At 41.9% G+C, this 21035-nt stretch overlaps 1 protein-coding gene across 1 annotated transcript in view; it reads left to right on the forward strand.

Moving 5' to 3' along the window:
- The window catches only part of TMEM132E (transmembrane protein 132E), a 457158-nt gene that overhangs the window by 390265 nt on the left and 45858 nt on the right, over window positions 1-21035 (forward strand). The window contains exon 6 of the mRNA XM_066576251.1: window positions 12943-13148. Within this exon, the coding sequence (XP_066432348.1) occupies window positions 12943-13148 (206 nt within the window). The remainder of the gene's footprint in view (window positions 1-12942; window positions 13149-21035) is intronic.

Below are 21035 nucleotides of genomic sequence, written 5' to 3' on the forward strand. Positions count from 1 at the left end.
CTAAGGGCACACTATAATTTCAGAGCCTCAACATTTTCTTTTCTGCAGTCCTAATCACACTGTCAAGTCTTTCTAATCTCTAGGTTGCTGACCTACATAGATTTCTTCTGGTAGGTTAGCTAGATAAGAGTTACCATGACTGTCATTGATCATTGCTCTTAAACTATGTCAAATATCCACCTATTTCTATCATAGCCCTCACTGGATAATAGAATAGCATTAATATGATTATGTGAACTAAGTATAAAGCAGAACACTTACTAAAATTGAATCTTAAAACTCCAGGGAAGTTATGAGACACGAGGATTCAGTGTAAATATTCCAGAACCTACTATTTCTGCTTACAAATGAACATGACCATGGTCATCTCGGCTTGTTAACGGTTCCTGCTGCTTCACGAATATTCATGGCTAGGGATTGCTGTATTTCACGGACAGCAGCATGATTAATAAGAATGATTTGTAAGTTACTCCAATTGGGAAGTATAAATTACAGAAGGTGCTAATATCAGTTCAGATACACACGAATCATCAATAAAAATAAATTCCACTGTGCATAAAGTGACAGCTGAGCGCAGGATAGGAATCCTTAATTGTTCCAAAAACATGCACCACACCGAGCTCCTTAAGTAGACTCATTTCACAAACATGTTGCTGGTTTTTCGCTGTTTGAAATTAGATACATATTTCCTATTAAACATAGCCACTTTGAAAATCAGTAGTTTCATGGATCAGAACCTTTGGTTAGGGGTTCCGTCACAGATGTGGCTAAAAATACCGCGGCGCTTTTTCTTCCGTCCAAAAGCCGGGCAGCTGGGCGGACCCTGTTATAGTAAATTGGTCCACCCGGCGTTATTCAGTTTTGTCCAGAGACAGAATCGTTGGGTCGTAGGGATTCACATTTCCTGTTTCCTGAAAGTGGATTCCCCAGCGCAGATGTGAAAGCACCCTTAGGCACTCAAGGGTTCCGTTTTCCTGTTCCAATCGGTAATCGTCTGGCCGAACAGGTCCATCTTATGATGGAACCGAAGAGCGCCAAACGGACCCTATTAACTGTAATAGGGTCCGTTCAGTTTCCGCTCAGCTGCCCAGCATTTGACCAGAAGAAAAAGTACTGCATGCAGTGCTATATCTTCCGGAATTTGGTGCCGGATTTGTGACGGAACATCTGGATGGAGGTTCTAGAGCAGATGTGAAACCAAACCAGCCTTACTTGACTTTTTTATTACATCAGAGAGTAGCATAATATAATTGTAGCACAGAGACAATAACACAATGGGTGTAGCATAATGAATGGCAAATCATTAATATATTGTGAAAGCAATTCATTGAAATTCATTGTGTTCCTATAGATGGAGCAGAGCTGAATTTCCATGTGGCCATATAATAATTTGAGTTCTCTGTAGTGTCACTGTAGAACTCATAGTTGTAGAATATAAAACAGCTTCCCTCTTGTTTTAGCATTGTGTCCGGTATTGGAGCTCATCTTCATTTAAGTCTATTGGGCTTCGCTGCAATACTACACACAGCCTATGGACAAAGGTGGCACTGTTTGTACAAAATAAGAGAAATAAATATGTGTCTGATTTTTTGAAATCGGAAGAGCTTGTGCAGGTTGTTGTGATTGTAACTGCCATCATTTTACAGTTCACAGTAAATGCTGCTAATGGTTTCATGTTAACATGTGAGATATAGGCATACATTACTTATCACCGTTATTATTTATTATAGTTTTCCATTAAAAAAATGTTGGTTGGATGGCCATGATTGGTCCAGAAAAAAAACAGGTTAGCAACCCTGAAGATAAATCCTTGTCTACATATTCTTTCAGGGCATACTGACTTCTGGATCTCCTTCTATTGTGCTGGCAAACTAGCCTTTCCATGCCCATTATATAACTCTATATGTTTGACGCAGCAGCCAAATAAAGCTGGCATGCTAGACGAGAACAAGACACTAGAAATAACCAAGGATGCAATGCACAAAATGTTGACATAAATGATAAGAAAAAGTTGCAAAACATATATGTAAATCCTTGCCGTATTTATATAGATGGGCAATAAAACATTTATAGCCAATCCCACTAACAGTTATATAAAGACTGCATTTACCATTATGGAAGTGCACTTACATGATCAGTATACTTCAACAACTTATGTTAAAATGATAGTGAGTGGGATAACTAGCAAAAGTGCAAATCAATGTATTTTTGTGCAGAAAAATCCCTTTAAGGTGCCGCTCTAAGGCCTTATTATCACAAGTGTTTTTACTCAGGTAATTTAGCTGTAATTGGTATCCAATGTATTCATTCAGATGAGCAATTTGTAGCCACATAAAAAGGTTGCACCTCAAATAATAGGACATCGGCAATCAAAAACAGCAACCGATTTTATACGCAGCCAGAAAAGATAGTTCTTGCCCATCTTTTGACGAGATCCTCTGGAGACTCCCATAAGCTTCTATGGGAGCTGGAAAAAAATGGGAGGGCAAGGGAGTTTATCTGTGTCCAATTCTGTAGAAAGATTACAGCTGGCTCTATTTAAAGGAGTTGTCCGGCCACACAGGGTAAAAATTTTTATAATGCTGCTGCTTTCCTTTCAGTAAGGATAGTAACAGACAGCATACAGGGGCTCAAACCGGCCGGCAGATCAGCTGCAATGTCAGTTTATTACCTTAGACTGTGATGTTCATTGTAGCTTTCAAAGATGGCGCCTCTGTGTGCGCGCTCCCGATGGTAGTAAGAGACATGAACAGGCAAAATTTCATGGCCTCCCTCAGCTCACGTCCTAGCCCCGCCCACGACACGCCCACCTCTATTGAACTGCTCTACAGTCTCTCCCCGCCCAGGCCCCGCCCCCTGCTGCATACTATAATCAGAGGGGGTGTGGCCAGGGGAGACTGAGTTATACACTCATGTCAGGAGGGGGGAGGGGAGGGGAGCGAGCGGCAGTGATGTATGTCTGTGCAATGTCAGGATGGATGGATGGATGTGTGCAAGTGGCTGTCAGAAGTCCGGGGGGGGGGGCGATGGATGGATGTGTGCAAGTGACAGCCACTTGCACACATCCATCCATCCATCCTGACATTGCACAGACACACATCACTGCCGCTGCCCCCCCTCCCCCCACCCCCCGGACCTCTGACAGCCACTTGCACACATCCATCCATTCATCCATCCATCCTCCCCCCTCCCTCCCTCCTCCCCCCCCCCCCCCACGAGAGCCCGCCCCTCCTCTCATTCTTACCTAGGAGTTGAAGAGCCAGCAGCCACGCCTCCTCTGGCAGAACTGAGCTTCCCAGGCTGAACTTCTGCACATGCGCAGAGCTGTGCTGGAGAGGCGCGTCCCCGGTCGTCCCGACAAGAAGAGGAGAAGAGACTTGTCGGAACCAGGAACCATGGCAACCGAGGAGCAACACAGGGGGGGGCAGCCAAGAGGTAAGTGAATAACTTCTGTTTGCCTAATTTACAATGCACAATGTATATTACAAAGTGCATTGTATTGGGCAAACAGAAGTAATGAGACCTGATGTTTATGGCCGGACAACCCCTTTAACTATTAGGGCTCAGTCACACGGGCACATCGGCGCCCGTGTTACTGCAGGAGGAAGACGGCTGTACCTCAAGACGGACGTCTCTCTGCAGCGCCGGGAAAAAGAGCATGTGACCGGCTTCATTGCCGGTCATATGTTCTTTCTTCAGCGCTGCAGAGAGACGTCAGTCTTGAGGTACGGCCGTCTTCCTCCTGCAGGAAGGGCTCAGTCACACGGGCGCATCGGTGCCTGTTTACGGGGGCCGATGCGCCCGTGTGACTGAGCCTATACAAGTAGAGATGAGCGACTGTGCTCATTTAGGGCAATTCCTCGCTTTTTTTGAGTAACTGCCTACTTGGGCGAAAAGATTCGGGGGGTGCTGGGGTGGAGCGGGGGGCAGTTACTCGAAAAAAGCGATTGCTCTAAACGAGGACGTTCGCTCATCTCTAATTACAAGTCCTTCTGAGGATTTCTGCCAACAGAGGGATTTCCGCACTGCAGCGTATATTTTTGCTAATACGCCGTTTGTGTGGATGGACAAGAAACCGTGGCTAAAGCTCGGAACTTGATCTCGGCTATTCTTCATTAACGGGATTTTTGGTGGCAAGAAAACGCATCCCTCGTGTGAAGGAGGCCTACTGGATCGACTTTGGGACATTTGCAGCAGAATTCCTGCTGATCATAACACTTGAAAGGTGGGGATAAAACAACAAAAAACAAAAAAATGGCTGGTACTTAACGGGTTAACTCGGGCAGTTATCACTGTGCAGAGCAGAACACATAAAATACAGTATATTGAGTTCTGTTGCATCTGCTCTAATGTTACCATGTTATCAGAAGAGATAAAACCAGTGCTCTTATATTAATGGAAGGTCGCACACTATTCATGCATCACCTTATTAGCACTGTGGTCTACCGACTTCATTATAATGCATGATGATGATCAATTCCCAAGTCCAGCCACAGTTTCTGGTGTGTGTCAGTTTTAAAAGATATGAGGTCACTCAGCAGTTTAGCGGCAGTGATCTGTAATTGGCACAATATCAGCTAAGTGTCTCATCTTCGAGCCGCTTGTACCTGCCTGCTTCTACACTGGAATCGCTTCCATTTGGCCACTATTAGAACATGTCCTTAATGATAATGAGTATCCATGGATACCAGCGACTTTCCTGATACAGTGCTGTGATTGCTCTATATACAGGGTTAAATCACATGAGGTTGAACTTAAAATACTTTGCTTCCACTTGTTTAACTAAGCTGTCAATTCATCACTGAGATTAGCAAGGTCTCCTTTAAGGTCAAACTAATGCATCAGGCTTAGCTCTCTGTGCGCATTTTAAATGGAAAGATCTGAGTACAAATAGCTGCTGGATAAAAGAATGTATTTAAACCTGCACATTTCTTCTTGGGCTTTTGACTTTCGATTATGGTTAACATCTTTTTGATACATATTTTCACACTTTCTCACCATATCAGCTTATGAGTTTTTGTGGGTTTTTTTTTGAGCAAATTTCTGTTTTTGTTTTTTTTTAAGTTTCCTTTTCATATTCTATATAAGCATGATACAAATGGTAAATAACATGGGAACAAATAGTAACATTGATCCTGTACTATCATATATGTCCATACTAAAAATTAATATGTCTGGAAATGCCAAATACTTGTATTTAACAAAATATGCAAACCCAAAAGCCATTAATACCAGACACTTTTTTCAAATGTACAGCTTTGGACTAGGGGCTCTATAGGAGCTGGAAGGGAGTGTGCTCCCATGAAGCATTCACAACACCACTGAGATTGGGACGTTAGACGGCTGTGATTGGTTGTGGCTCACTAATGATTTTAGTGGTTACTGACTGTCTATGGTTAATGGCAGCATGTTTATCTAAAACCACATGGCCTTTAGGGCTCCTTCACACGAGCATATGCGTTTTTACGTTCACTCGGGCACAACGTAAATTCGCATGAATGGACCTTGTGATCACATGACAATGACATCATTACAGGTCCCGGTGGCTGCTGTTGGCTTATTCAGTATACAGTACTTCCTACCAAACTGCACAATGGCTCCTCCCACAGCAGTGAAGTCACCGCAGGTCTTTCAGCCCACCGGATTTCTGTGGTGGCGGATGTCGGTGTCTTCTGTCAGGACTGCTGAGTTGTGTCTGAGATAATAACATCATGATTGTATTCTCATTTTGTTATATTTGTCCCAACTTTGTTGCTCTTCTGTCGGTCAGGCTCTGTGTTTTCTATATGTTGTAGGACCTGTGATGACGTCACAAGAGGCGGAGCATGAGAAGCACCCAAACACATACATACATACTTATGGACAAGTGGTCGTTATTAGTTTGATATCAGTGACTAATTCCAATTATACCATTTGGGATATAAAAACAGAATCCTCATAATCATGTTCTGAAATCAGGTGGCTAGCATTTCCAAATGAGATTTCTAGATATCTATCCTAAGATAAAAAACAAAAAGCAGATAATATAGGGGCAGACTATTTGGACCAAGTGTGGTTTTTCTGTCATCAGTCTTCTATGAGAAAAGGCTGTTGTAGCCACAAATTCGGAAACAACTCCATCTGAAAGTTTGATCTCTAGGAATTAAATTAAAAAATGTCTGCATACTTTCAACATCTACCATAATTACATTTTAATATATTCATGGATTTTGCTCAAAAATATCTATGTGAAGCACTTCATTCAATGTTCCTACTGAAATTCAGAGCACTCACTACTCATACATGGCTTTCAGGCTACAAAGAGTCAGTTAGACTTCACCTGAATTAGATGATCTCACTGTGAAATTGGTGCAAATGGTTGAAAAAATGCTCCACCCAAAGGTGTTTATATTCTCTGGGACCATGGGTGCACAACTCCAGTCCTCATGGACCCCCCAAGGTCATGTTTTCAGGATATCCTATAGTAAGAACACGTGTGGCAATGTCTGAGGCACTGACAATAATTACATCATCTGTGCAATACTGAGGAAATCCTAAAAACATGACCTGTTGGACTTCGTTGAGGACTGGAGTTGGGCACCCTGCCTTGGACTATTCTCCATGGGTTATTGGCTGGATATAGAATTAGTTTGAGTTGCTTGTATCCTGATGACAGTGCTTGGAGAGCAGCTGTAGAAAGCTTCCTATCCCCATTGATTTGCCTCATTCAATGTTTAAACAATCAAACTCTACTAATTAATAAACCTCAGTTCATAGTTTCTAGAATATTGCAGATACCTGTTCAGTTAGACAATAAAAGGCCCCCTTTTTCCTCTGTCCACCTGCACATCCTCTACTAATACAGTATATTGTATTATATGTACAAAGAAATCTTCTTTCCTTTCAGTAATCTCTATGGATAATGTCTTGTGCAGACTTTACATGTATTATTCTTATCAGAGTGTGTGCTGCTGCAGAGACAAAGGGAAGAACATCTCTCAGTTCATACTATGCAATCTAGTTTCATCATATACATTTGAATGAGAGGTGGATTAAAAGGTACTTTCCTGTGCTTTTTAAACTAATATCTGCATTACAATAAAAAAATGGCACTTTAATAACAATACATTAAAGGGGTTATCCAGGGTTAGAAAAACATGGCTGCTTTTTTTCCAAACAGAGCGCCACCCTTGTCTATAGTGCTGCGTGTGGTATTGCAGCTTAGCTCCTTTGAAATGAATAGGAGCTGAACTGCAATACCAAATCCAACCCAAGTACAAAGCTGGTGCCATGCTTGGAAGAAAGCAGCCATGTTTTTTCTAACCCTGGACAACCTCTTTAATGACTCAGCTGATAACTAGCTTCATGCTATATAAACTTACAGTTAAGCTCTTTTTAATTTATTTTTCAACCTATCACATTGTAAGTACAGGGAGTATGACTTGTTGCTGTAGCTTTCTTAACTGCATCCAAATTTAATTTTGTGCATTGTGTATTCAGAAAAAGAAATATGAAGAACTTTCCAGATATATTTTTATACCATATATCAATGGAGATTTACCATTGGCTATAAATAATAATATTACACCGTATAATGTGTAACATAATAAATATTTTGTATAAAGCCTCTAACATCTATGGGTGCTTTCAGACGGGGCGAAATATTACGCAACAGCAGTGCGGAATATGCCCTCCTGCGGAATATTCAGCACCAAAATCAACACCGCTAACGTGCGGATTTTGATGCAGAATTGAAAATGGCAGAATTATGCCGGCACCCTAAGGGAGAAGAAGAGGGTAATGCCAGGTGGAGCATGCAAGAGATCCTTAATGTGGAAGGGAGGGGAGCTGGCACTTGGAGATGAATAAATAATATAAGAGGAATAATTTCAAGAAGGAGGGAGTGTGGACCATCCCAACAGTGAACCTTTAATGAGTCTTTGGAGGAAAACTCCAAGCTGTAAGGTTAAGATAAAGGTTTTACCCTTAAAGGTGCATTTAGACCAGGGGTGTCAAACTCATTTTCACCGGGGGCCACATCAGGTTTTTGGTGAACTTCAAAGGGCCGATTGTAAGACAGTACAGTAAGGGCTCGTTCACACCAGCGTATTTACATACATAATATGCAGAGAACAGAAGCTATTGATGTCAATGATTTCATTCACATGATGTATATTCTCACACAGCATGACCTAGTTTGTTGTGTACTACGCACCCCAATAGGCCATTGCAGTGAATGAGCCGCCCAAATACGTGGTGACTGCGCAGGAAGCCTATGTATTCAATGCATATTTGCGCACCATCTCAGGGGCCCATCTGCGTTCTTTTCTGCGTGCCCAAATACGCAGGCATAAGCGATTTTCGATTGCGCAAATACGTAGCGTATTTGTGCGACCGAAATGCAATTACGCCCGTGTGAACGAGCCCTAATAGTGACCCCCATAGTGGTCGCAGTAGTAATAGTGACTCTGATAGTGGCCTCAGTAAAAATAGTGACCCCTATAGTGGTCGCAGTAATAATAGTGACTCTCATAGTTGCTCTAGTAAAAATATTGACCCCCACAGTAGACCAGTTAGTAATAGCGATCCCCACAGTGGCCCCAGTAGTAATAGCGACCCCTACAGTAATATTACCCCCTCCCAGCAGCAATATTACGCACTCCCAGCAACAATATTAACCCCCCCACACAGCAACATTAACCCCCACCAGCAATATTAACCCCTCCCCCCTGCACCAATATTAACCCCCTCCCAGCAACAGTATTAACCCCCACCCACCCAGCAGCAATATTAACACCCCCCCCCCTCCTCCCCTTCCCAACCCGGCAGCAATATTAACCCCCTGCCAGCAACAATATTAACCCCCTCCCAGCAGCAATATTAACCCCCACCAGCAATATTACCACCCCACCCGACCCCCGCAGCAATATTAACCCCCTGCCAGCAACAATTTAACACCCCCCCCCCCCCCCCAACACACCAGCAATATTAACTCCCTCAGCCCCGGCAGCAATCAGCATTATTAACCTTCTCCCAGCAACAACAATATTAACCCCCCTTCCCCAGCCATATGCTTACCTCCTCCTTGCTGTCAGCACCGTTCCTCCTCGGATCGTGCTGAGCCCGGGTGGCATATGAACTTTTCCCACAAGACTTCTGCACTATTGAGCAATTCCAGCAACCTGATTGGTTGTTTGGTTCTCTGGGTTGGCTGATTCCCCAATCAGATTGCTGGAATTGCTGACAAGTGCAGAAGTCTTGTGGAAAAAGTTCATATGCGTCCGGGTGTGCACTGACATCAGTAAGCAGCACGGCACGCTTCCTCCCTGAGTCCTCTCCTGCGGAACTGAAGAGCAAGGGACTCAGGGGAGAAGGGATCAGCGCTGTCAGTGTGATTACCAGCGGGGAGCTGCGGTACCCCAGCTGGTAATCACTACAGTGGTGAGCGGCCGTCGGCACGCCACGGGCCACATAACACAAGGCAGCGGGCCGGATTCGGCCCGCGGGCCTTGTGTTTGACACATGTGATTTAGACAGAATGATCATTCATCAAAAAAATAGCTGGATTGTTCGAATTTGAACAATAATCATTTAGTATAAACGCAGCCATTGATCGAACAATGAATGATAGTTTGTTCGCGTATTGTTCATCATTCATTTAATGCAACCATGAAAATCATTGTTTGCAAATCGCTCAGTCTTTCTCATTCACTTATTCAGTGAATGGGAATGACTGGATGATTCAGTGAGCAAACAATTTATCTGCCTGTATAAATAGACTGAACGGGCGAACTCTGACATCAGTTGTTTGTTTGACTGATAAATCATTCCGTCTTACAGCGCCCATAGTTAGGCCTCTTTCACACGAGCAGTTTTTACGCTGCTAATTTAGCTGCGATAAAAAAATGCGACCGTCGGAAGCTTAGTATTCCAATGCATTCATTCAGATGGCTGATTATTAGCCGTGTAAAAACGTCCAGATGGCAAAGATAGGACATTGACGGCCATATCTTTCAAGGATTTACGCTGGCGGCTCCCATAGGCTTCTATGAGAGCTACTGAAAAAGGCAGGGGGAGGGAGTTTAGCAGTGACCAGCACTGCTAAAACATGTCGCTGGCTTGAGTGAAACATTAGAAGTATTTCCAAAGGTTTATCCCGAATGAAGGAATTAAAGGCTGCAGCATATATATACCGCAACCGGCTGTGTGAATGGGCGAGAAAACGCAAATTTTAGCTGTGAATAAAGCCTTAAGGTGAGCATAGGTGACCTAAAAGCACCAAATGCTATTAAAAGGATAGTGTTAAGCTTCAGGACATTTGTCAGTCATTCATCAACCATAGAGCTTTCAGCTTTAACCTAAATGGCATTAAATGTTCATATGGGTGATTTTCATGCCTGTTTGTTTCTCTATTAAAAGTACATAGATGAGAAGTTTAATGCAAGACCAAGTTGGGTTTGGTGGTCTGCAAGGTAGCATTATTATCCAGGGATCCCTTGCTAATTATACTGATTTCACTAATTGCTGGAGCACATCTAATATAAAATAGCCTACAGGCTTTTTCTTGCCCCACACTTTGACCCCTTTGCGTGACCTTTGGTGGATGATTTTGGTGTCATTAGATTTGTTAGGGAGAGTCAAGCGTTGCTCAGCGACATTCATTTCACGTACTTACCAGTTTGACTGTTGCCATGTCCCCAAAACATGGAAGACCAAGCCGTGGATGGCGAACAGTTCAAGCCGAACTCTTGGCTTGACAATGCAGAGCCAATAATCGCAAGCGAATGTGTGTCTCCAGTAGGTCAACATCGCGCCATACTAAAACTTTTGCAACCATTTTTTCAAACCTTTTATGTTTTTGGTAGCGGACATCGGGTCAGTCTAGTTTTCAGAAAAGAGAGATCCTGCTTGCTACTATCCATGTCCTAAATGCCTATTAGTGTTACATCTACGGAGCTGCAACTAGGATACTACAACCTCGTAGGGACTTTTCCAAAGGTGCCCAAATCTCAGATCTAAGAAAGCCCGTATTTTAAATGTTCTTCTAGTATATTTAATAACATTTTATACTACATAAGAAATTGATGAAATAAAATATCATGAAAGCTTTTTCAGAATTCCCATTCACATTTTGTTATGACAGCATTTACTGAAAAGTACATTTCTTAGACTGACATTACTGTGCAATGGGCTTGAATCATAACAGTCTGAATGGGATTTACTTATAAAATCACCTTAACTACCACAATCTTACAATTTGTAGGAAGGGGAAATCTTTTATATCGCTAGCTTAGCCGTAGCAAAGATGCTTTATATATAGACATGCCTCTACAATGCAATCGAGGAGATTTCGCCCAGTTAAGAAAGTTTAAGAGGAGGAGAAAATATGAGAAGCTGAATGGATGTTTCATTGTCATATATATATATATATATATATATATATATAATCACTGCTTCTCTTACTGTTGCACCCTACTAGAAGAAATCAAAGTTCCAAAGTTTAGATTTTTGTTTCAGCTTTATTTTATTGGAGTCTATTCAGCAGATGCCTAATGTTAGTTAGCCTTATGTACTTAGAATTATTTAGGGTCTTTTATCATACAAATTAGTAGAATGTAATACTAGTAATAACTTGTGGACAGGTATGCTATTCTACCATTCTTTAAAGGTATTGTCCCACCAAAAGAACTTCTCTTCCATCCACAAGACAGGTGTCTGATTGCTTTGGTATCACCTATGAGGCCTCCAGCTAGAGAATGGGGGCCCCAAGTCTAGCCATCTGTACACAATACTGCTTATTTTATCACTATGGGATTGCTAGAGATGGCTTAATGATGTACTTAGCTATATCTGGTAGTTCCTTAGAGATAAAGAGAATACTAGTGTACACAAGTGAATACCACTACATTTATACAAGAGAACTCAGGACCCCCATTCTCATGATCAGTAGGGGTCCCAGAGTTGGGAAGCCTATGACTAGTCATGTGGAGTGGTGATCATTTCTTTTAGTGGGATAACCCATTTAAAAGGAAAAAGTGATTTGTTTCAATATCTACTAGAGGCCAATATTCACTGCTTGAAACATTTTTTTGCAATGCCTTGCGGTTTTATGACCAAAATTGCCTTTCGAACCTAACTAGATTATTTTTGCTTACAGATTTTTATGAAACTCTGTTTATGAAAACCATTAGAGATCAACAAATGGCCAATTATTTTTAGCCCTTTCAGGACTGGAAATGAGTCGAATTTGCGGACAGTTTAAAACTATGGGACAAATATTTCCCTTGGTCTTCAAAGGGTTAAGATTCTCTCGGTTTCAAGTGATCATAATTAGAGATGAGCGAACGTACTCGGTAAGGGCGATTTCGCAATCGAGCACTGCGATTTTCGAGTGCTTCACTACTCGGGTGAAAAGTACTCGGGTGCGCTGTGGGTGAGCGGGGGGTTGCAACGGGGAGTGGGAGGGAGAGGGAGAGAGAGAGGGCTCCCCCCTGTTCCCCACTGCTACCCCCCACTCCCCTCTGCAACCCCCCGCCCCACAGCGCACCCGAGTACTTTTCACCCGAGTAGTGAAGTACTCGAAAATCGCGGTGCTCGATTGCGAAATCGCCCTTACCGAGTACGTTCGCTCATCTCTAATCATAATGATAATCAGCCATTTTGAATAAGGGTAAAGCCACTGCTTGTAATGAAGCCAATAAATATGCCAACAGTTTTACCACTAATCAAATTGGTTTTCAGTTTGATTGTTAATGGCCACATGATATTATAGGTAAATCTGTTGGTTATTCCCAAAACCACATGAATAATAACAACCAGTTTGAAAACAGTAGCAATTTGTAGTAAAAGTATATGTTTTCAGCCACCCCATTGAAAATGCTCTCTATTCAAGGGTAATGAATTAAGTAAAATGTGGATCCTTAATTGTACCTCTTATAAATTTTGCTATCTCTCTGTTAACAGGTGTCAAGTAGCTGTGATTATGTATTTGTTAGTGGGAAGGAGACGAGGGGATCAATGAATGCACAAGCAATTTTCACCTATGAACATCTCAGTGCACCATTAGAAATGACTGTATGGGTACCAAAACTCCCTTTATCCATTGAACTGTCGGACTCAAAACTAAGCCAAATAAAAGGCTGGAGAATTCCAATACTACCAGACCGCAGGTAAGCACGTACATTGTATATGAGCATTGTACATCTAAGTAGCTAATCCTAGCCAAGCAGTGAGAGAAAATAACTTTACTCCTAAATGACTTCTTATTGAATTGAATTTGTAGAGTTCAATCGATGTACAAAGAGCTTAACAACAATGAAATTACAAAATATGAAATATAGAAAAGAGACAAGAAGCAACATCTCCTACAAATATGATGACACCCAATGTCAGCGCAATAGATGTTTTAATTAAAAAAACATTGAGACATTAGAAGACTAGTCTTTCCCGTGAGTCCTCATTCCAACCAACAAACTATATAGTTAGCTATGAACCTGAATGTACCCTATGGAATATACTGCAAGTCTGCTCGCAACGCACATATAATTCTTGTCACTTCAAGATCATCATCTGTTTGCCAGGACAAAGACCACTTACAAAGAGCATCTTTCACTATAGAGGACCTGGCATATCTTTGCATGGATGGGCTAAAGATTTAAAAAGAACCCGTCAACAAGTTCATGACACCTTAACTACGGCTAGCATGAACTTGAGTCAGGGGTGTACATTATGTATTATTTGAAATCTACCCCGAATGGGTCTTGTGGTCAGCAGGGCAGAGCCCACTGTCCTCCCTGCTTGGATTAGCTACACTGATGCTGAATGTCGCTACCAGCTTGTTAATAGGGAGAGACCTGTCAGTTTAGACTATCCGGGAGGGTGAGGTTGTAAGGTTCCATGCCTGTGACTAGGATCCCTGTTTGGAGTGGATTTTCAAAGTATGTGTATTCTAAAATGTGGCAACATTTAACAGGACTGGACACTTAATATTGGTGATTTTTTACTATGTAGGTTAATAGATAAGGGTGCTTTCACATCTGCGCTGGGGATTCTGCTTTTCTGCTCCATTTGGGGAGCAAGTAAAGGGAATTCCCATGGCCAAACTGTTCTATCTCTGGAAGGAACTGAACAGCGCTGGGCAGACTCTATTGACTTTAATGGGGTCCACCCACTTTCTACCTAGTTGGCCAGCTTGGAACAGAAGAAAAAATGCCACATCGTTGACAGAACATATGGCCGGAGGTTCCGACGTAAACGTGAAACCACTCTTATTTTCCAACATATTCTCATTAGAAATTTATTTAAAGGAGTGAAATCTGCTGTGTCAAATTGACATAATTTCCCAACTATGTGAACATATCCTACAGGACGTAGAATCTTACTCGTGCCACTGCAAAACTGCAATAACACTTCTTTAGCTAATCTAAATGGAGCATTGTAGTAAAAAAAGAGGTACTATAAAAGTTATGACGACCCCAGAAAATTCTATTAGTGCCTAATATCTGTTTCACCCAGTTTTTTTTTACATAATTTTCTTGTCTGTAATTAGATTTGGCTCAGTTATCTGGACAAGTCATTATCTTTATACAGTGTTACACTTTTTGTAAATGTAATTCCCAGTCCTCCCAGGTTTTTAAAAACATGATGCTATTGTGGTAACCAGGAAGGCATTTAGTATCCTAAAATTATTCACATCTGATTATATGTAGAATATGATGTCATAATATTGTTTTTTAAGGTGTTACATTATTATTTCATGTTGGATTGTAAGCGGTAGCTTGTCCTCCTAAAATATTGTACAGCAGCTAGAGAGTTAATATTTTCACAGTTTACAGGAACTAGCAAAGCAAGGACCTGTAAAGTAAAGGAGAATGAGAAAACAAGCAGGTACAGGATACGGAAGTCAGAGAATAGGCAGCGAGACGTGTTGCATACCTGAGTCAGCCCAGATGACAATGTTGAATGATGCAATAGCAAAGGGTAACGTGTAAGCAAAGGACAGAGGGGTAGCGCTAGAAAGAAAGCAGCAATAAAAGAATCCCTCAACATAAAAAGTAAAATCTCACAGTATAGCCTCTGAGTGCTGAGTAAAAGAAAGGAGAAATACTGCCAGCATTTCAAATAAAGATCATTTAGATGTTAGAGAACTCTAATTTCATTTTGGATGCCTTGTAACCATTGAGCTTATTGCGCAAGTAAGCTTGAGTGTAACTGTTCTCCTACTGGCTCTCTGGACTATTATGGGGAATGCACTACCAGCATAACACCTACACCACGGAGCACAGACCAGTGCACTAATACACCAGTACCCAATTTAAATATTGTTGTAGGGCTGACGGGCTTGACACAAAGTCACCACCGTGAGAGGAACTCCAGTCAGTATCATAAGTGACCTGGACCTCAGCCACTCAACTGTCATCTCCAGTCCTGGTCACTACACAAAATCCCTGTTTACATTACACTTTTAGCTTACATTGGAAGCATATGTTGAGAGGTCTCCAGATGTATACCACTAACAGAAGACTGCAACATTTCCCTACAATGGGATACGTCTCATATAGGCTGAGGCTCTTAGTTGCTTCGCTCTCCACTCTGGCAGCTCCCGGTGCTCAATGTAACATAGAATACAATCAGGAGGAGAAGGACGATGAAGAGCAAGGGGAGGTGAAGGAGGATGAAGTACTTGCTCTAACATGAAGAGGCAGGAGGAATCATCATAGCAGCTCGCATGGGGGGGGGGGAGGAAGCGGTGGCTATCACAGGGCAGCAGCTTCCTAAGGCATTGAGTAGGGTGTCACAGAAAAATATAAGGTGTACACCTCACATTGTAGATATTGCAGAGGCTAAGCCAACAGCAGAGAGTAATCATGGAATACCAGATATATGCCATTAGCAGATGTATGCCATATGGAGGTCCGTCACTTGTTGCCTGTAGAGTGGCTTCAGATCAAAGACATGGGTGTTGTTTTAGTCTTCCTTGAGGAAGCGAACAAAATTATCAATCGTGATGACAACCTGATCAGTATGACTATCCCTGTTGTCTGCCTGCTGAAACTGATAGTACAGGGCCTCAGGGACAATGATATGTTGTTGTCACAGAAGGAGAAGGAGGAGGGGATACCAATCTCTCAACTATCTAGCCAGTCCGCCATTACTCAACACAACACTGAAAGTGACTTTGGGCAAGAAAAGCGGTTGTTCTCTACAACACGTTTCTGCAACCATAAGAGAAGTATAAAGGGGGAAGAGCAGGAGAAGGAAGAATAGGAGAAAGAGGAGGGTAATCATATATTTTTAGATGCAGAGGAGGGGGCTACACAATGTTCCTTCAATCCATCACTAACCTCAGCTATTCTACATGGATGGTAGATCCAGCCAGAGGATGCTATTAGGGCTGGACTCCGTGGAATGTGGGCCATCACCCTCAGGCTCTTTGAGGCATATGTTTTTATGTCCACTCTCCTTGATCCACGCTACTAGGTGAAAATAAAAAATCTCATTCCAGTGCTGGAGAGGGAACTCAAGATAAAGCAGTTTCAGGACACTGTTAAGCAGCTTAATCAGAGCATATTCCCATGGTCGCCGGCTCATGGCAGACAAGCAGGAGGCCGCTGAAGTAGCAGTGCCACTGCAGGCAGGGAAAGTCTAACGGAGATGGGGCATAGTTTTTTGTAGCTTATTGCAGCCTGCAGCAACAGCACAAGGTAGGACTGACAGTCACAGGCAGCACTTATCCATGATGGTCCAAGAGTATGTCAGTGGCCAGACCTTGCACAACATGCTTTAGAGGTGCTTGCCTGCCCCGCTGCCAGTGTGTATCAGGCATGGATTTCACCTGGCTTCTGCACCCCCTTGGGATGTATTTTCATGTAATTAAGGGGGCTTTGAATGCATTAGCAACCTTCTGGAAGGCAAATAACTGAACCAGATTTTTATTCCCATTGACTTTAATTGAAGTTGGAATCGACCATCCCGATTCATGATGATTTTAGTGAAATCGGCCCCATCCTGCCATGAACCAATTATTCCAGTAATCACTCATCACTACTTTTGAAGAATGTAGGAGATATTTAAAAACAACTTCTTTTCAAGTAAATTCATAAAAAAAGGAAATGCAAAAAAAGCAAATAATGCTTCAATTTCACAAAATCAGACAGATGGTAAATGTAATAATAGAAGTAATTCTCAAATTTCAGGACACAGTGATGTTATTTGACTACAATGAGTAGGGAAGTATCCAAACTTCAAGTAAACGAAAAAGTGACAAACTTGGCAATGCACCTTCAATCTGTTCAAATGTCAAAGTGTATTGCAAAATCAAAACAGTACTTTGTGCTGTCCTTAGTGAAAAACAAACCCTTCCATAGTTGTTGTATTTTTACGAGCTCTAAAAAGGAAAGATTATGATGAATATGAGACAAGTTCTTGTGAAACGGTGATTTGTTTACCATGTAAACAGCCCATGGATAGAGGAATTTCAACTACAAAGCTAAAATTAGTGGATAAGGTATAATCAAAAATTTTTTCATCAATATAAAATCTTGATCTGTTCATACTGATCCAATGCCTGGGAAGAATATGCCAAACTACAAACTAAAGTTTTAAAGAAACAGAAGAAATTGATGTGTGGGCATTAATGAAGTAAGTTAACTGTAACTAGTCAGGATAAAACTGTAAGTCTTATGGCACCAAAGAATAAAGCATTCTATCTTGATGATTCTTCTATCTTTTTGGTCACTAACACTGTCTTATGTAACCATTTTTGAGTAGGATGCAGTTAGGAAACCTTCCATGATAGAAAATTGATTACATTGATATTCCCAGTATGACTCTTTCAAGTGATCCTCAAACATCAATACCATTGACAGAATGAATAGGGTCTGTTCGTGATGACCTATCCCCCAGCAGTATGTCAGAACGTATACAAAATATGGTATTCCTTGATACCTAAAATTCTGATTTCAGTATCCTGAGTGAAGAAACAGGTGACTCTAATGACTCAACATATATTCTCAATACAGTGACAAGCGAATTTGACCCGGATGATGATCTTCCAGATGTTTTCTTGCATGCTACCAGAAATAATAACAGTCTTTCTTCGCTAGTAAGAACAGGAAAATAAATATTAGTTCATATTAATCTGTAGAGGTGCATTGCCAGTGGGGCACTGTAGTTGCATATGGCAAGGTCAGCCCAGGCAAGACTTAAAACCACTAGGTGACAGGTGAGTTGCGGCGGGGAGCGGAGGGGAGAGAGGGAGAGGAGATCTCCCCTCCGTTCCTCCCCGCTCTCCCCCGCCGCTCCCTGCCCGCCGCCGGCCCCCAAATCTTTAGAGACGAGCGGGGAGATACTCGGCTAAGGCACTACTCGCTCGAGTAATGTGCCTTAGCGAGTATACTCGCTCATCTCTAAAAAATACCCTACTTTACGTCATCAGTTTAATATATTGCATCTATCAATATAAGGTGGAAACAATGTTTTGATGGTTGCCGAGAAAAAGGATTACGAAATTTTTAAAAATTGGAGGTGGCCAATTAGAAATCATATGTGGTGGAGCACCATAACATATTGGAAAAAACAGACTAGGTACTATCCAAGAGAAAAGCTGTTTTACAAGAATGTTCATGAGTGGAATGGGGATACAGAATATGTATCTTGTCTTGATCTGCCTTTTTCATCCGACTGAGAATATATCACAAAATGGCTAAGTGACAGCTCTAAACAATACGATTTGCCAAAAAATATTGTCAAGAAACTGTGTGATAAAAGATTTGATGCAAATATCATTCTTTCCTGCCACACGGGGGATATTGAAGTATATCACAGTACATGTCTAAAATACCAGCAAAAAGACTTCATTATTTCATCGACTCTATGGTGACATGTACTCCACAAGCTGTATTAGATCATAACTACAATGTCAACAGGGCAGAAACAGTTGTAAAAAATACAATATATAGTAATTCCTCATACAGAACAGAACGATATATATATTTCAATATATATCCAATAGAGTTTATCCAATATATCCAATGAAGTTTACTGAAACAAGAAAGTCATAAGTCGTAAAGAAGTTGTATGCAGCTACAAACCAAGATTTCCTGTATAAATAGAAAAAAGAAACTAAAAGAAAGAAGAAGACAGCAAAACAAAGAAAAAAACTGTTAGGCCGTCTGCACATGAACAGTTCGGATTCCGAATGCGGGATCCCATAGCGGAATCCGACCCTGTGCCTGGCCGGCGTTCGTGAGGTCCTGTCATTTCTGGTCTTCTTCTGTACTGTGGATGGTCTGGCCAGCAAGCCGTTGGACATGTGCAATACAGATTTTTTTTCTCTCAAATCTTTATCTTTCCTGCGCCGTCACTAGGCAATGACACTGATCACGTGACCTTTCCGCAATGTAAATTGCGGAAGAGCCATGGGTCGGACGGCTTCCATTGACTTCAATGTAAGCCATGCATGTGGAGCCTGTACAAAAATGGAGCTTGCTGTAATTTTTCTCTGCGTGCAGGCATGCTCCATTGGTTTGAATTGGTGCGGAATGCTGTGGATCGTCCACATGGGAGATAATCGCGGATTCCGCAATTCAAACCCGGTCAAGTGCAGGCAGGCCTTATGCAGTAAATCTGTAACAGTGACGAGTATGCACCAATAATGTTTTTTTCTCAATATATTGCATAGCAGATTCTACTTCTAAATAGCAGCACAGGCTCATAACTGTGCATTAGGAAACAGGGTGTCCTACTTTTTCTCCTACAAATATGTAGTAGAAGAGCCAGCACTGTAGAATCACAATATATCCTACAGCTCTGGCTAACCTATTGGATATGGGAATCTAGGAGAAAGAGCAGATCATTGTTTCCATGTGCATAGATAGTGATGAGTGATTAGTGGAATAATCGTATCATGTCAGTATTAGGCCGATTTCAAGAAAATCATTGAAAATCGGCACAGTTGCTTCCAACTCCCATTGAAGTCAATAGGAGTAAAAATTGAGTTAATTAATTTAACCTCCTAAACATCCCAATGCCCTCCAAATTGTATGGGAATGCAGCCACACATCAGGGAAACACTGTGCTCCTCCCATAAATTGGTCAAAATAGTGTACAGTGGTGTAGGAGTCAATCATAGCACACGGGTATCAATGAAAACAAAAGAACCCACATAGCACCAAGGAAAACAGCAGATGTGCTGCTTATTTTTAAAGCAATGTCATAAATTTTACAAGGAGAAATACTGCCAGGTTAAAAAAAAAAATACTCATACATGGGCCTGCTCCAAGGAACAGTTGTAGAGCTGCCAAAAATTTTGCCATGCAAGACAGCAGGTGTGCTGTTTTTTTTAGAAGAAAGGTCATAAAGTTTGCAAAGAACAAATTCTAGTGAGTGAACAGAACAGCCAAACACGGGCCTTCTCCAAGGAAAAGCTGTAGAGCTACAGCAGTTGCTTGTGCTTTAGGAAGCTTTTGTTTTGGAAAAAGGGGGAAGATGAGGAAACATATCAGAAGTAAAGCAGCAATAGCACCTTGAGGTCACAGTGTGGTCTTTAACATAAGTCTATGTGGGTAAAAATTGCCAGCATGCTAACTAATCAGTGGAATCTTTCATGGGGGTTCAGAAGTCAGGTGAAATCCATGTCTGGTCCACTTTTATAAATGTCAGGCAATTCCATATTGTCTATGGACAGACAGATGTGTCTGTCAGTTAACCCCCACCCCCCCCCCCACCCCCTAGATGTGCTGAATACCCTTTCTGATAGCACACCAGCAGCAGGGCAGGCAAGCGCCTCCAAAGAGTGTTGTACAAGCCCCGGCTACTCATCCAGCTTAGACACTCAGAAGTTAAAAGGACCAGTGCCATGTCTGAGTACATCCATGCAGGAGCTGACATACTCTTGGACTATCCTGGATAAGTGCTACCTGTGACAGTCAGTCCTACACTGCGCTGTTGCTGCAGGCAGTGACAGGCTGAAGAAACTATGCCACACCTTTTTTAGACTTCCCTTGCCTCAGGAGGTGGTGCTACTGTGGCGGCTTCCTGCTTCTTCCGCCATGGAC

The sequence above is a fragment of the Eleutherodactylus coqui genome, chromosome 1 (assembly GCF_035609145.1).
Source record: "Eleutherodactylus coqui strain aEleCoq1 chromosome 1, aEleCoq1.hap1, whole genome shotgun sequence".
In the NCBI taxonomy this organism is placed as follows: Eukaryota; Metazoa; Chordata; class Amphibia; order Anura; family Eleutherodactylidae; genus Eleutherodactylus; species Eleutherodactylus coqui.